This window comes from Bubalus kerabau, chromosome 4 (assembly GCF_029407905.1).
Source record: "Bubalus kerabau isolate K-KA32 ecotype Philippines breed swamp buffalo chromosome 4, PCC_UOA_SB_1v2, whole genome shotgun sequence".
Classification (NCBI taxonomy): domain Eukaryota; kingdom Metazoa; phylum Chordata; class Mammalia; order Artiodactyla; family Bovidae; genus Bubalus; species Bubalus kerabau.
The window spans coordinates 146,573,109-146,588,009 of NC_073627.1; the positions used below are offsets into that span (position 1 = coordinate 146,573,109).

General features: G+C 33.7%; 1 protein-coding gene across 4 annotated transcripts in view; it reads left to right on the forward strand.

The window, feature by feature from the left end:
- The window catches only part of NAA35 (N-alpha-acetyltransferase 35, NatC auxiliary subunit), an 89,933-nt gene that overhangs the window by 29,615 nt on the left and 45,417 nt on the right, over nucleotides 1–14,901 (forward strand). For all 4 annotated transcript variants that reach the window (XM_055578961.1, XM_055578963.1, XM_055578962.1 and 1 more), the window contains 5 exons: nucleotides 3,707–3,773; nucleotides 3,853–3,896; nucleotides 5,129–5,179; nucleotides 5,843–5,926; nucleotides 6,784–6,898. In XM_055578961.1, coding sequence (XP_055434936.1) covers nucleotides 3,707–3,773; nucleotides 3,853–3,896; nucleotides 5,129–5,179; nucleotides 5,843–5,926; nucleotides 6,784–6,898 — 361 coding nt within the window. The remainder of the gene's footprint in view (nucleotides 1–3,706; nucleotides 3,774–3,852; nucleotides 3,897–5,128; nucleotides 5,180–5,842; nucleotides 5,927–6,783; nucleotides 6,899–14,901) is intronic.

Below are 14,901 nucleotides of genomic sequence, written 5' to 3' on the forward strand. Positions count from 1 at the left end.
GTGTGTTGACTTTAAAATGATGATTTTGAATTCCAGCACTCTTTCCACATTTATTAGTTAGGACAGGATTGTACTATAAACAAAGATTCATGCATTTTTGATGGGAGTGTAAATTCTACAACTTTTTAAAAGGGTAGTTTGGTACTATCTATGATTTAAAATGCTTGTCTTGTTTCATCAGTTTCAGTTTTAGGAATTTAGCCTATAAATATATTCAAGCTTATCGCCAAAGATCTATGTTCAAGGACATTAGTTGCAGTGTTTGTATTAACTAAAGTCTGGAAACTAATGTCCATCAGTACAAGACGTTAAATGACACTACCCTCACTTACTGCCAAGTAAGTGTTTTGCGCCCTTTACAAAGGAGGGGGTAGGCTTACTTAAACAAATTAGATCTCCAAATTAATGTAAAATATGTTTGGTATAGAAAAGCATGTGTAGCTTGCTACCATTTTTGTTCTTTTTTTAAGAAGAGGTAGTTAGTTAAATCATCATACACAAGAAAATAACTAAGGTATTGAGGATCAAAGTATATACTTGTTTGTATTGTAATTTTTATTATATACCTGTATTACTTTCTAAGTAAACAAAAAATTTTTATAATTTTTTCAGTTCAAATTTCTGCATACTCTCTGGATGAAGGACTTAGTAAGAGATGAAAGAAATCCTAAAGAAAAGGACTAACAGGAAAAAAGCTGATAGAAAAAATTCTTAGGAAAAGTACAAAAAAAAATCAGTTTTGGTGTATTAAAATCCCATTCAAATAAAGATGAGAGTAAAACCCAAATGAATAAATGGTAGTAAAATAAATAGCTTATTCATAGAGGAAGGTTATCAAATGATCATAACATTTAAAAAATTTAGGCTCAGTGTAATCCAAGAAAATCTAATAATTAGTTCACTTTTCATCTACACAGTATTTAAAATAAGAATATATATTTTACTAGTGAGAGTATGCATTAACATAGCTGCTTTGGAAAACAATTTAGCAGTGTATATATCAAAAGTTTTAAACTTATTGATAACCATTTAAACTAGTTAGTTCACCTTTAGAACTCAGCCTTAAAGAAATTATTAGGCATATGGACACTTAATGCCCAAATACATTAATCAGAGTTTTTAATAGTGAAAATTGGTGTTGATCAAAAGACGACCATTAGGGTTATGGTTGAAATAAACTGTGCTTACTGTATCATATATAATAATGATTATGTGTAATGAATATAGAGAGATGACAGTATCTACTATCATGGGAAAATGCATACTTTAAAAGATTAAGAAGGCAGCACACAGTGTAACCAATGATATAAAACTAAAACAGGAGAAACAAAAGTTAGTTCCTAGGCTGGAAAGATATTTTTCTTGTTTTGTTAAACTTTTCAGATAGTTCAGATGAATTTGTCTCAGTTTGGTAATTTAAAAAAAGTTAATTGCCTAGTAAAATCCTTTAGAGGCCTGGTAATGAATAAATAATGAATGACTTAAAATCAACAAATAATTTGTTTGAAATGGATGCTTCTGAAGTTCCTAATGATTATGTATTATGTCTCTGCTTTGTTTTTACTCCTAAACTGAAGACATTCTCATTTGCCCAAAGAAATTTCTTTTAATATGTTGCTCATGTGCAAAATGGGAACCACAGTTCCCCTATCAAATGGCTTTTCTTCTGTCTTGCAAAATGATGTCTTTAGTGTTATCTTTGATTACTTTTTTTTTTTTTTTAACCTCCTACATCCAGATTCTTTTACCTTGCAAATGTCTGAATCTGGCCACTGTTTTTTCTTCTCTATAGCCCACAAAGTGTATAATGAAAAATTACAGTGCTTTCCTCTTTCTTTATCCATTCATAATAATCAATTCTTTTAGCTTTTTCCTACAGTTGCCATATTTCTGTATAATAGGCTAATATTCTAGTTTCTAGGTTTAAGAATTTATCAACCTTTAGGTAGTGTATAGCATCAAATTTTTAGTGTATACTTAGCATTCATATATTACTTTCTCCCTCACTCCAAATAATAATTCAGTTTATGTTAAATTATTCACTACAGATATTATTGTGACTGTATAAATATTAATGACAGATGAGCCAGAGTAGTGTATGCTTCTTTTACTCATACAAATTTTTTTTCCTTAAAGGCAGTAACTACTATTTCTTTTGAGTTTGCTTAGTTTTCTGTGTCCTTCTCCTTCCTTTCCCATTATTATTAAACTATCAGATAATCTGTATATTTTATCATGTATATATACATCCAGTAATATACAGTTCTTTTTTAATATTCTTCTTTGTTCTCTAGCTGGCTCATTTGCTTTCTAGCCCCCCTGCGTAGCTGTCATCCCAGGTTTCTCAGCATTGTTCTTCTGGAAATTCCATTTCCCTCTCTTTTTCTTAGATCCCTAGTTACCTGGATCTTATGCCTGTATTGTTCGTAGTTTATAACCTTGCTTGTTCAGTACCTCCAGTTTCTTTGGGGAGACAGGGGATTTTTCTTTGAGACCTTGTATGTCTGAAAATGTTTTCCCTGCCCTTTCACCTGGTCGATGGTTTGGCTATAGTAGACTTCTAGGCTGGAAAATAATTTTCCTCTGAATTTTGAAGGCATTGTTCCACTGATTTAGAATTCCAGTGTTAACATCCTGATTCTTGACTCCTGTTTTCTCTTAGGAAACATTTAGGGTTTATCTTTTTAGTGACCATACCTTAGACTTAGTCCTTGTCACCCCTTATGATCTTTGAAGCATGCCACCACCTTTGTTTCTAAATTATTTGTGTTCTGATTCCTGCGGTTCTTCACTCCTACTTGGAATAATGGAATGGATAGGAGTGCCTTTTAGGAATGTGGTAGACACTATGAAAGTTCGTATTTACACGTGTACAATTTGAGAATCCTATTTGATGTCCAAATAGAGATAAGAGTATAAGCTTCATCCAGAAGCTACGTTTATAGCTCTGTAATACAACCTGAGACTGAAAAGACCCAGTCTCGTGAGGCATACAATTCTACTGAGTTCTTTTGAGACTGGGATATTTGTTTGTACTTCATTCTCTTTGTAAGGTTTAGTGTTTGACATGAATTGCAGGCTTACTGATGTTTTTGTTGAGTCTGGAAATTTCTCTACAGTTCTGGCCACTGCTGTGAATGTCTATTATTCCATTATATTAGACTTTTTTTATACATTTTATAAGAATTGTAATATGGCAGAAACACTCCTGTATTAAAGCTTTTAACTTCTTAGCCAAAATCAGCCAGATGATCTTAAACTCTTCATAGTGGATCCAGCAAACAACTTAATTTGCTAATATCTCAGCAGTGTTTTAAATTATCTTGAGAGTGGGAACCCATATTTGAATCATTTTTTTCTTTACAGTGGGTTGAAGTGGGAATGTAGTTCTGCTGGCACTTTGAGTAATTCTGTTTGAAAAGCTTAACTTTTGTAGCCTAACAGTGTGTGAAAAGATGCATAAGTTTTGAAGAATCTTGTCTAAATTTTGCAACCTTGTCATCAAACAGTTGAAATTAAGAGGATAGAGATAGCATTAGAATGTGGTGTTTTCATGGTATGACTATAAAGAAAGTTGGGTGAATGATAGCGATATTGAGGTGACATTCTATTACCATTTCCTTTTAGCAAATAGTGATTTTGTAAGAGAAAAATGATAAAAGGTTTTGCTGCTATTCAAGGGTCTAATTATTGCTTTTCTATATAGGAAGATTTTCAGTCAATGACTTATGGATTTAAAATGGCTAACAGTGTGACAGATCTTCGAGTTACAGGTAAAACCATTTATAAAGGTAATTCACAAGTTTTACATTTGAATTTGTTTCCTCTTAAAATCATTGTCTCTATTTCTAGGCATGCTAAAAGATGTGGAGGATGACATGCAAAGAAGAGTAAAGGTATATTTTCTTTCTCTTTTCTTTAGTATAGGATATTTATATTCTTCTAAATGTCAGGTTAACTTTAGCTAATTACAAATAACTAGTAAGCAAATTAAAAATAGCTAGGTAAGACTACCAGGTTCCTTTATGTATGCTATACCTTTTTTTGGTAATGAGTTTGAAGACTACTGGAGTGGTTGCTGATGAATTAATATTCCTTTCAAGTACTCAAAATTTAACCATTTAAAATTTTTTCAATTTTTTGCCACTGTTTTAGAATTTTAGTATGCTGTTTTAAGAATAGCATAAGATGCTAGAGTTTTAAATTCCTCAAAGGTAAGGATTATCTCTTTCACCTTTGTATTTTTAATGGTTAGGACAGTGTCTAGAACATAGTAGAAGAGTGGGATAAATAGTAGTTTCTCAAATCTGGTAAAAACCTATGAGCGACAGACACCCTTTGGCCAGATGACCAGGATGATTTTGTTCTGATAGAGATTGAAAATGAAAAATTATATTTCTATTATTTTTTTTACACTTATATATCACAGCATGGTTGTCAAAACAGTTTTGCATTATTGTCTTATTTGATATTTACAGTTATTCAGTGTATTAGGCAATAAACTACACTTTCAAATGAAGAAAATAGAGCTCAAAAACAGCAAGTAACCTGTCTTCAGTCTTCTTAAGGGCATGCCATTATTAAGTGTCAGTTCCAGGTCTAGAACCCAGATCTACCGGATCTTCGTGTGGTATTGCCTTCAGGTTTTGCCCGAATACTCAACCATATGTAACATATGTATTAAGATTTTGGTGTTAGTATAGAACTGATCAGTGTTTACCATGTGACTTTATGATGTGATTCTGTAAAGATCGTATGATGTGATTCTGGGAAGATCGCATTTCTTTTCTCTGGGTTAGTTTTGAGAACATCAGGAACTTCAGTTAATAGATCTTTTAAAAGAAAGAAGTACTGTGTACCATGTGCTTTTGCTTATATTATTCATTGTTTTGCTTTTGCTGTTTTTAAGACCTTTTCCTTTGTGTGATCTTTATATCAAAATGAACTAAGTATATATAGTACTATTAGGTAAATAAATAATTGATACAGCGTTTTCCTTCCAAATATTTGCTCCAAATAGATTATAGTGTATACTCAATAAATTAATTTATTCCTTTACCTTGTGTAATCATAATTTATGCTTTTATAGGCTTGTGTTTGTTTTAATTCACCTTTTTTAAAATTTTAGAGTACTCGAAGTCGACAAGGAGAAGAAAGAGACCCAGAAGTTGAACTAGAAGTAATTGAACTTATTTTCTGGTAGATAATATCAGAGAAGTCTGCCTCTTAATGTTGTAGTTTTATGAACTGCGTTATAATTTATGGAAGCCCTTTTTAAGGTATTTCTTTAAAAATTGGACATTACAAGGGAGTTTATGTCCCTTGTATTTAGTTTGATAGAATTATAATACAACTCTTTCAGATACATGATTTCAGAGTTCTTCAATATTCCTATGAGGTACGTAGGAAGAAAAAATGATTTTTTTTTTTTTTCCAGATGATCCACCAAAACTTGGCAGAAGTCAAGAACTTACATAATATCAAAATTTGTCAAACCTTTGTTGAGATCCTAAATTTTCTGTCTCTGCTTAAAGCATGTTTCTATCAGTCCTCTTAAAAATACTAATTAAATCAGTTTTGAAATAATAGTGTAACTCCTGACTTGGGAAAAAATCAGTCCTTGTGATACAGAACCTTTGTTATATATTTCTGTTTCAGTAAAATAGGCTTCATTTTATTGTGTTTTATGCAGCTTATTTTCAGATATTTAAAAGCCTTTAAGTGAAGGTATTTGTAAGGTATTAACACTGAGATTTAGAACTTAATATACTGTATTTTAAAATGAAGTTTCTTTCACAAGGCTTTGCATCTTTTAACTTTTAGTCCTTTCTAATTTTTTTAGCACCAACAATGTTTAGCAGTATTCAGCAGAGTGAAATTTACTCGAGTGTTACTGACAGTGCTTATAGCCTTTACTAAGAAAGAGGTAAGGATATTTAATCTGTTCATTGTTTTTGTTTTTGATGGAAAGCTTGATTTTGGTAGTTCTGAGACTTTTCTATTGGAATGTATATGCACACATACAAAGCACTCAGCATTTGGTGTGTTTATGTCAGGATATCCCTGATGATTTCTCCGAAAGCACATGAATTTTACATTGTGCCCTTAACATATCCATGACTGTTGTTGATATAAAAATAATGTATTGCTTATTAGTGGATATAATAGTAGAAGCTGAAATTGCTTCTTTGAAGTTAATTTGAGAAATTAAAAATGAGAATTTTAGGTAGGCTCTTCTTTCATTCAGTTAAATAATTAACTTAGATTTGTATAGAACCTAAAACAGCCCTTAGATGGTGAATATTTGTGTGTGTGTGTGTGTGTGTGTGTGTGTGTGTGTATTGTGTTAACTCAAGTAAATTACAGGCTAATTTGTGAATAGTTAATTTTGAGTACAGATCCAGCCCATACAAACTTCTGTAATTCTCTTCTTTTTTTAAAATTTCACCTTGATGAATGACTTAGTAGGAATGTTGCAGTTTCTCATTTTCTAGTTGACTACATGTCTTTAGAAAAAAAAAAAAAAACCATGAGATTGGTAGAATAAACCAGAATGTTTCCTATTGTTTTTTAGTGGTTCCTACAAAGTATTGATATGAGTAAAAAAATTATTTCTATCCTAACAGGATCTGGGCATCCTGTATTAAGTGAATAGTTTGTGAAAACCAATGTCATTACAACAAGCATTTAATAATTTCATTATTGTTTATAGGATTTTCCTATTTAATGTATATCTTTCAGTGAAAGAATATGTAAGAATGTTTTTGGTGATTTATTTGCTAGACCAGTGCTGTTGCAGAAGCTCAAAAATTGATGGTTCAAGCAGCAGATCTTCTTTCTGCCATTCATAATTCATTGCATCATGGTATCCAGGCCCAGAATGATACTACAAAAGGAGGTAATTGTCTGTTTTGTTCCTACTCTTTTTGTTGTTGTTTTTTCCCATCCATGGTATATAGTGTTTGGTTTGTTCTAAAATATTATTTGTCAGTCTATCCAAAACATTCTAACTTTGGGTTGTTTTGCTACATAGGCTTTTATATAGAGTGTTTATGGTCCCTTCTTTATGGTCATCCTTTTTCTTTAATCACCTCTCCACTTTACTGCTTTGAGAGGTCATCACCTCGATTTCAGTCTTCCTTGACTCTACCAAGCAGGCCTGGGTATTTTCTGTGGCCTCATTGTACTCACACATGCCTCTATTACATTTTTTTAGTATATCATATTATAGTTTACCTTGTAATTCCATGAGATTTTTAATACTTCTGTGCCAGAGTCTCTTTTTTGTGTAATCCTGCAGTGCTTGGCACATTGTTGACACTCAGTATACTGATTTTATTCATGAACTATACCTTAAAAATAAAAGAGACAGTGTACCTTTATTATGAAAACTCCAACCAAGTTAACACTTTAGTAATGTGCCGCAATTTTGGTTATCCTTAAAATTCATTAAAATGAGATAACATTTATGTTTTTAAAATTAGTTTTTCACAGTTGTTGGTCTTCTGACTAGAAAGTCTAGTTTTTATTGATTCATATTCCTTTGCTTTTTTGCCTCCTTTCCTCCTTTTTCGAGAATAAGTTGTGGTATTCCCCTTCCCATGAATTTTTTCCTTACTCATACATTAGGTAGTGAAACAGTCCAAAGATAATTTGGCTTAGGCAATCAATATATGGATATCTTTATGGATAATAATTATTCTGAGCTTATAAATTCATTATTAATTCATGAAAATTTTATCATTTTCTACAGAAAAGGGAAAGATTAGGTGATTGTTAGATGACTGACTAGGAGGAGGCATTCTGTAATTAACTATGGGACATTAAAAAGAAAAAGTTTTTATGCATAGCAAGCTATCTAGTACATGTTTACAGAGAGGTTACCATTTCTACAACTCTTCAATACTTTGAAATCAAGTATATTTTTGAGAATACTTTATGAAAACCACTGTAAAATACATTGCTTCCAATTAGTTTGGTTGATTATGTATCAACAAGGTATTATGATGCAGATCAAGAGTCAAATGACTTGATTCTGAGGCTTCTTTTTTTGCCATATCTTTACTACATGATTCGTTCTGGTCTATAATTGAGGATAATAATTGCCATGGGATCATTAGTTGCCCACATGTTTTGTGGCTTCCCTGTAGTTCAGATCAGTCAGCAGTTAAAACAAAAACATATGTGTGTATTCTCAACTATTTCTCTGGTTTTATAGGCTGTTTATGAGTAAGCTTCTGGAAGATGGGTTGCATAAAGTTCATTTGAAATAACTAAGCAAGTGAAGTTTTAAATTTAGGGATTACTCTGTTCTTTGTTTTTTTTGCTAAACACTTTTTACTCTCACTCAACTTTGTAATTATCCAGCTTAAGCATGATGCTAAACAGTTCTATAATAAAAAAGTGAAAACCTTCCCAGTAATGTTTATTCTAAGAAAATGGTGATATAGCTATTAGTGTAGATTAATTTGGGTCTCAGATTATTCATTTTGCCTTCTTAATGTTATTAGAATGCATCTAGTGACAAAATGACCGTAAAGCTTGAAATTGCTGAGCATTGATTTTATCTTCTTATTGAAAAAAATGTATAGTAAGTGGGAACTTGAAAACTGGTGTTAAGGGAGAAAGTAGGAAGACTCAAACTTGGTTCAAGGATTGCTTGCTGGTTGGTTTACTCAGTGGATATGATGGCTTGACAATGAAGGAGGTGGAAGTGGTTTGGGGACAGGAGATGCTCAAGGAAGGCAGCTTGGGATTTTTGATGCAGTTAAATGGAGCAGACCACTAACCAAGTAAATATTTTGCTCTGGAAAATAAATGGAAGAAGGTTTTGGAGTTATTTTCATGTTAAGTGCTAATTGAAATAGAAGAAGTAAATGTGGTTAATCAGGGCTTTCTGAATTCAAGACCTTGAGTTGACCTTTCGTGAAAAAACAAGGGAAGCAGAGGATTCAGTGAAGCACATTGTTGCTCTTTGTATTTGCTTGTGCTGTTTTACTGCTTGAGAATTCTGTACTGCTTTTTATATGTCTGTGGGCTTCTTCAAAATAATGTTCAGATTATTTCCTCCAGTGAGACTTTTCATGTTCTACTTGTCAAAGTTTATTTTTCTCTCCCATATTCTTTTCCATTTATCTGTGGATTAGGTTTGATTTACTCTTTCGAATGCAGGCATTGTTAACAGTTGCTAGTAGAAATTAAAAATTTAATCAAACTTAGGTTTTCTGAAATTGTGAGGTACTTTGGAAGTGTATCTCCAACTCTGACATTCAGTGTCAAGAGTCCTTGGGGAATTCCCTGGCAGTCCAGTGGTTAGGACTCTGCACTTTCACATGGGTTCAGTCCCTCGGGAAACTAAGATCCCACAAGCTGCGTGGCATGACTGAAAAAGCGAAAACAACAAAAAAGAAGCCTTGTCATCCTTTTGAAAAGAGGTGTATGATTCAAATGGTATATTAATCACATGCATTTACCTTCTGAAACCTTAATGACAATGAAGAAGCGTTTGGGTTTTTAGCAAATAGATATAATTAATAAAGGGACATCCCAGGTGGCACAGTGTTAAAGAATTCTCCTGCCAACACAGGAGACACAAGAGACTCATGTTCAATCCTGGATCAGAAAGATCCCCTAGGAGTAGGAAATGGCAACCCCTCTTCAGTATTCTTGCCTGGAAAATTCCATGGACAGAGGAGCCTGGCAGGCTACAGTCCATGTGGTTGCAAAGAGTCAGACACTACTGAGCACACATAATAAAGAAGGAAAAGACAGGGAAAGAAGACAGTAGCAACAAAATTTTAGAAGCTGGAAAACAGAAAGATGTTGAGCTGTCTGTTCAAGTAACTGAATTCTTAGCTATTGATAAAGTCAAGATATAGTCCAGATTTATACTGCAGATCCTCTGAAGGGCCTCCTTTTTAGGATATCAGCTACCTCTGAAAATGAGGATGAGAATTATGTTGATGAGATCTGGTTGAAAGTCTGTTTAGAAGCAGAGAGATTTCCTTCCCATTTTCTCCATGATAACATTCCTGAGCCTCAGAATACTAGAAGTTTATTCTCTTGAATAGCAGAACAGAGAGATTCTGGACTGAGCAGATACCAGGCACTGTTGAATGGTACACATTATGGGGGAGATAAATGGTAATTTAGATACTTACTTTTGTAACATCTGTCCTTCCTTTTCCCACACACCAAGCTCAGTTGGGTACCCCCACCCCTCACCCCCACTCCCAGCTTCCAGAACAGTGCAGTCTAGCTCTTGTATTCCACTTAAGAATTTGGAACACTCTTAGGGAAATCTGGCAAGCCCAAGAGATAGAGAAAAACATCAGCAAAATCTAAATTTATTGGTAATAGCAGTTCTCCTGATCAAATAGTTTGGTACAAAAACCTTGCCTATATTGATAGAGCTCTTAATGAGGTTTTTTGTCCTTTAGTTTCAAGCCTAGGTATATAGTTATGGGTGGAAATCTCTAGCCTATAAGAAAAGACCAAAACAGACAAGCAAAGACAATACCTCTTAAAAATGGAAAAAAAAAATTCTGTATGTAAAATAATAGGATGTTATAAAAAAGAGAAAAAATATATTCTTTGACATTCACAATTTTAAGAGCAGAATCATTAATAGAAAATAGAGAATGCAAATTTGAGAAAATCTTAGAGAAAGTAGAGTAAAAATGAACAGGTTGAAAGTAAAGAGAAAAAAGGAAAGAATATCTTAGACTCGGTCCAGTTCCATTATTTAATAAAGATAAATAATAAGATAAATGAAGGTAAACTAATAAAAGATTTTCCAGAAATAAAGTTCAAAAAATAAATGTCAAAAAAGAAAAAGTCTTGTAATCACTTAAGATTTCCTGGAATCAATGAAGCAAATACCTAGGGTAAGAGTGCCAGTAAAGAGCTACTCAGCATAACCAGGGTGAAAGTAAACTTCTACCAAGGCATATGATCATGAAATTTCAGAACAGTCGGGGAAAATAGAAGATCCTAAGAGATTTGAAAGAGAAAAAGAGGTTGCACACACAGAATGAAGACAGAATGTCAGCAGAGTTTTAAACAACAAGAAAGGAAGCTAGAAATCAGTGGAACAAAGAACAAAGTTGCAGTAGTCACACTTCCTGATTTTAAAACTTAGCACCATGCTACATTAATCAAGAGAATTTAGAATTAGTATAAAGATAGTCAAATTAATATAAAGATAGTGGAATAAATCCAAAAATGATCCTTTATGGTCAGTTGGTATTTGAAATAAGTGCAAAGACAGTTAAGTGGGGAAAGAAAAGTATTTTCAACAAGTAACAGTGGAACAACTAGATAACCACAGCAAAAGGATAAAGTTCAGCACCTTCCCCACCCCTCCTCACATCATAAACAAAAATAAACTCAAAATGGATTACTACTGAGCCATGGATCAGTGACATAAATCTAAGAACTGAAAATATGAAACTCTAGAACCTGGGAATAAACCTTAAGAATCAGTAAAAAGAAAAATTAAGTCAGTGAAAAAACAGGCAAGGGATCTAAGTTAGACATTTCTCTGAATATGATTTACAAATGACCAGTAAACATCTGAAAAGATAGATATGCCATGGGAAATGCAAATCAAAATGAAAAGATTCCACTTCATAACAAGTGTTGAGGTTATGAAGACACTGGAACCTTTATACACTACTGGTGGTGATGTAAAATAAGCGGCTACTTTGGAAAATAATTTTATAGTGTCTCAAAAGACATAATGTTAGATTTATCACATGACCCAGCCACTCTAATTCTAGGTCTGTATATATACCCAGGAGAAATGGATATATATGTCTACACAAAAAGCTGTACAGTAATGCTCACAGCACTTTTATTCATAATAGCCAAAAGGTAGAAACAACCCAGGTGTCCCTCAGCAGATGAACAGATAAATAAAATGTTGTATATACATGCAGTGGAGTGGCATTTGGCAATTAAATATCTGCTGCAACATGGATGGACTTTGAAAACATGCTAAGTGGGAAAAGTCACAACAGATCATATATGATTTTCATTTATATAAAACGTGCAAAATAGGCAAATCCATGGAGATAGAAAGTTGACCAGTGGTAGCCTTGGGCTGGAAGAGAGTGGGAAGAAAGGGGAATGCTAATGTATATGGGATTTCTTCTTGGGGTGAAAAAAGTGTCCTATTTTTCTTGTGGTGGTGGTTTTACAACTGTGAATATACTAAAAGAAACTATGCTATTATATGTTTAATAGATAAATTATACAGTATGTTAATTATATCTGCGAGTTGTGATTAAAAGAAAATCAGTGGACCAGTGTTTTCAGAATTTGGGGGGGAAGTGATTTCACATCTTGAGTCCTTTTCCGAAACTATCATCTAATTGTGAAGAAAGATAATGTCAGGTTTTTAAAGTCTCAACAAAATTAATCTCCCAGAAGGTTTACAAGACTACTGGAATGTGCTTCATTAAAACAGGAGAGTAAATTAAGTAAAGGAAAGCATGGAGTTTAAGGATATAAAAATCCAGCATGAAAGAAAAATGAAGGAAATCCCAGGGTCATAGTATAACAAGAACCTAATACATTGTCTCAGCGTTATACATTGAAGACAAGTCCAGATTGAAGAAAAGTCACAAGGCTCTAAGTAGATACAATATCTGTTGTCACCAATGAAATTGATATAATAGCTGTTTTCCTTAATGTAGAAAGAAGAGATTTAAAGAATTGGCAGAGGAGGATTCCATGGACAGAGGAGCCTGGCAGGGGACAGAGGAGCCAGTCCATGGGGTCTCAAAGAGGCAGACAAGACTGAGTGACTTTCACTTTCACTTGGGGTTGAATTAAAGTGTTAAGTACATACAAGGTGAACAAAAAGTAAGACTTTTTAACCTCAGAATATGTATGAAAGTAAAATTTATTTCTGTGTTTGCAGAAGTTATTCATGGCCCAAATGTGAAGTGTAATTTACTTAATAGTGCTAAACATTGATGATAATAAAATTTTGATCTAACTGTATTGGAGATAAGAGGATCAAAGTGCATATATACATGTGATTTATATGTGCTTATAGTGCTACTTTATATTATTTTCAGTGTCTCTTTTTACATTTATCTCTTTTAGACATTGAAGTAAGTTAGATAACGTGTAAAACTGAAAAACAATATGAAATAAAGTAGCACAGTAAGCTTGTTATTTGGTGATATGGAGGTAGATACAGAAAGAAAGAGCTAAGAGGATGTGGAAGACATTGCTTCTGGGAAGAAGCAAATAAATGGAATTGGAGGGAGAAGATTTATAAATAAGAACCTTGTTTGGCTATTTGACTTTTTTTTTAATTTTTAAAATTTAAAGTAATGTATTTTTTTTAGTTGGAAGCTAATTACTTTACAATATTATAGTGGCTTTCGCCATATGTTGACACTGATCAGCCATGGGTATACGTGTGTCGCCCATCCTGAACCCCCCTCCCACCTGGCTATTTGATTCTTGAGTGGCATGTATTTATGACTAAGTAAAAGAAACTCAGTTAAAAGTTAATGTGGATTAAAATATAAAATTAGTAGTTTAGAATTATGATGGTTTATTGTCTGGTAATATTGTACTTTAACCTCCTGAGAGCTGCTGCTGGTGTTTAGTCGCTAAGTCATGTCTGACTGTTCTGTGACCCCATGGACTGTAGCCCGCCAGGCTCTTCTCTCTCTGGGATTTCCCAGGCAAGAATACTGGAGTGAGTTGCCATTTTCTTCTCCAGGGGATCTTCCCAAACCAGGGACCAAACCTGGGTCTCCCACATTGGCAGGTGGATTCTGTTACCACTTAGCCACCTGGGAAGCCCTCCTGAGGGCTGTACTTGATGCTGAAGCAAAATTGTGCTGCGTCAACCAATCAGCTTCATTTGTGGTTTGGCAGTATACAGGAGAGGTGGGAGCTGACTTCATTTTAAAACAACCATGCATTAGAGAGGTATATGCCATGATGTGCTAGTACCAGGAACTTGAGATGGTAATCTCTGTCAATAAAGGAAGTAGGTAATTTCTCTTGAATACTTAGAGGCATATCACATGTGGCTTAACTGTAAGTCATTGAGGCTTCCTAATAGTCTGGAGTGTTACTCTAACACCACACCCAAATAACTGGCTCAGAAAGCATTCACTGAATGATTTAACAATAAAGAAACTGCACAGTTTTTACACATATTCCAGGAAATTAATGAACAAAAACAAAATGCAGAAGACAGATGAAAAACAGATCAGAAACATTTTTCAGATTTTCAAAAAATTCATTAAGCAATGAAATGACCCCTGTAAAGCAAAACAGAAATATTAGGACCAAAGGAGGAAATAATAACAGTACAAGTAAACAGGCAGAGTTCAGGAAAGAAGAGAGAAAAATCCTGAAAGTGAAGAGCAAAAGGTATGCTGGTCATTGTTGAAAAGTTGAAAAGAATGTGGAGCTCAGGACTAAGGTGGAGGTGGGTTTCAATGATTGATAACCCCAAAGGTATCAAGATCCAGTTCTCAGAACCTGTAATTGTTACTTTATTTTTGAAAAAATAAGATCTTTCCACATGTGATTAAGTAAGAATCTTTTGATGAGATAATCTTGGATTGTATGGATGGGCCCTAAATATCATCCTAAGTGTCCTTTTCAGAGGCAGAGGGAGAGTGGACACACACAGCAGATGAGAAGGTGATGTGACGACAGAAATAGAAATCAGCATAATTGAACTGTAAGCCAAAGAATTCCAATAGCCTCAAGAACCTAGAAGAGGAAAGGAATAGATTTTCTCTTAGAGCCTTCAAGAGTTCAACCCACCTAAAAATTTAATTTCAGCTAAGGGAAACTGATGTTAAACTTCTGGCCTCCATAACTGTGAGAGAATAAACATCTGTCTTAAAACACACAATT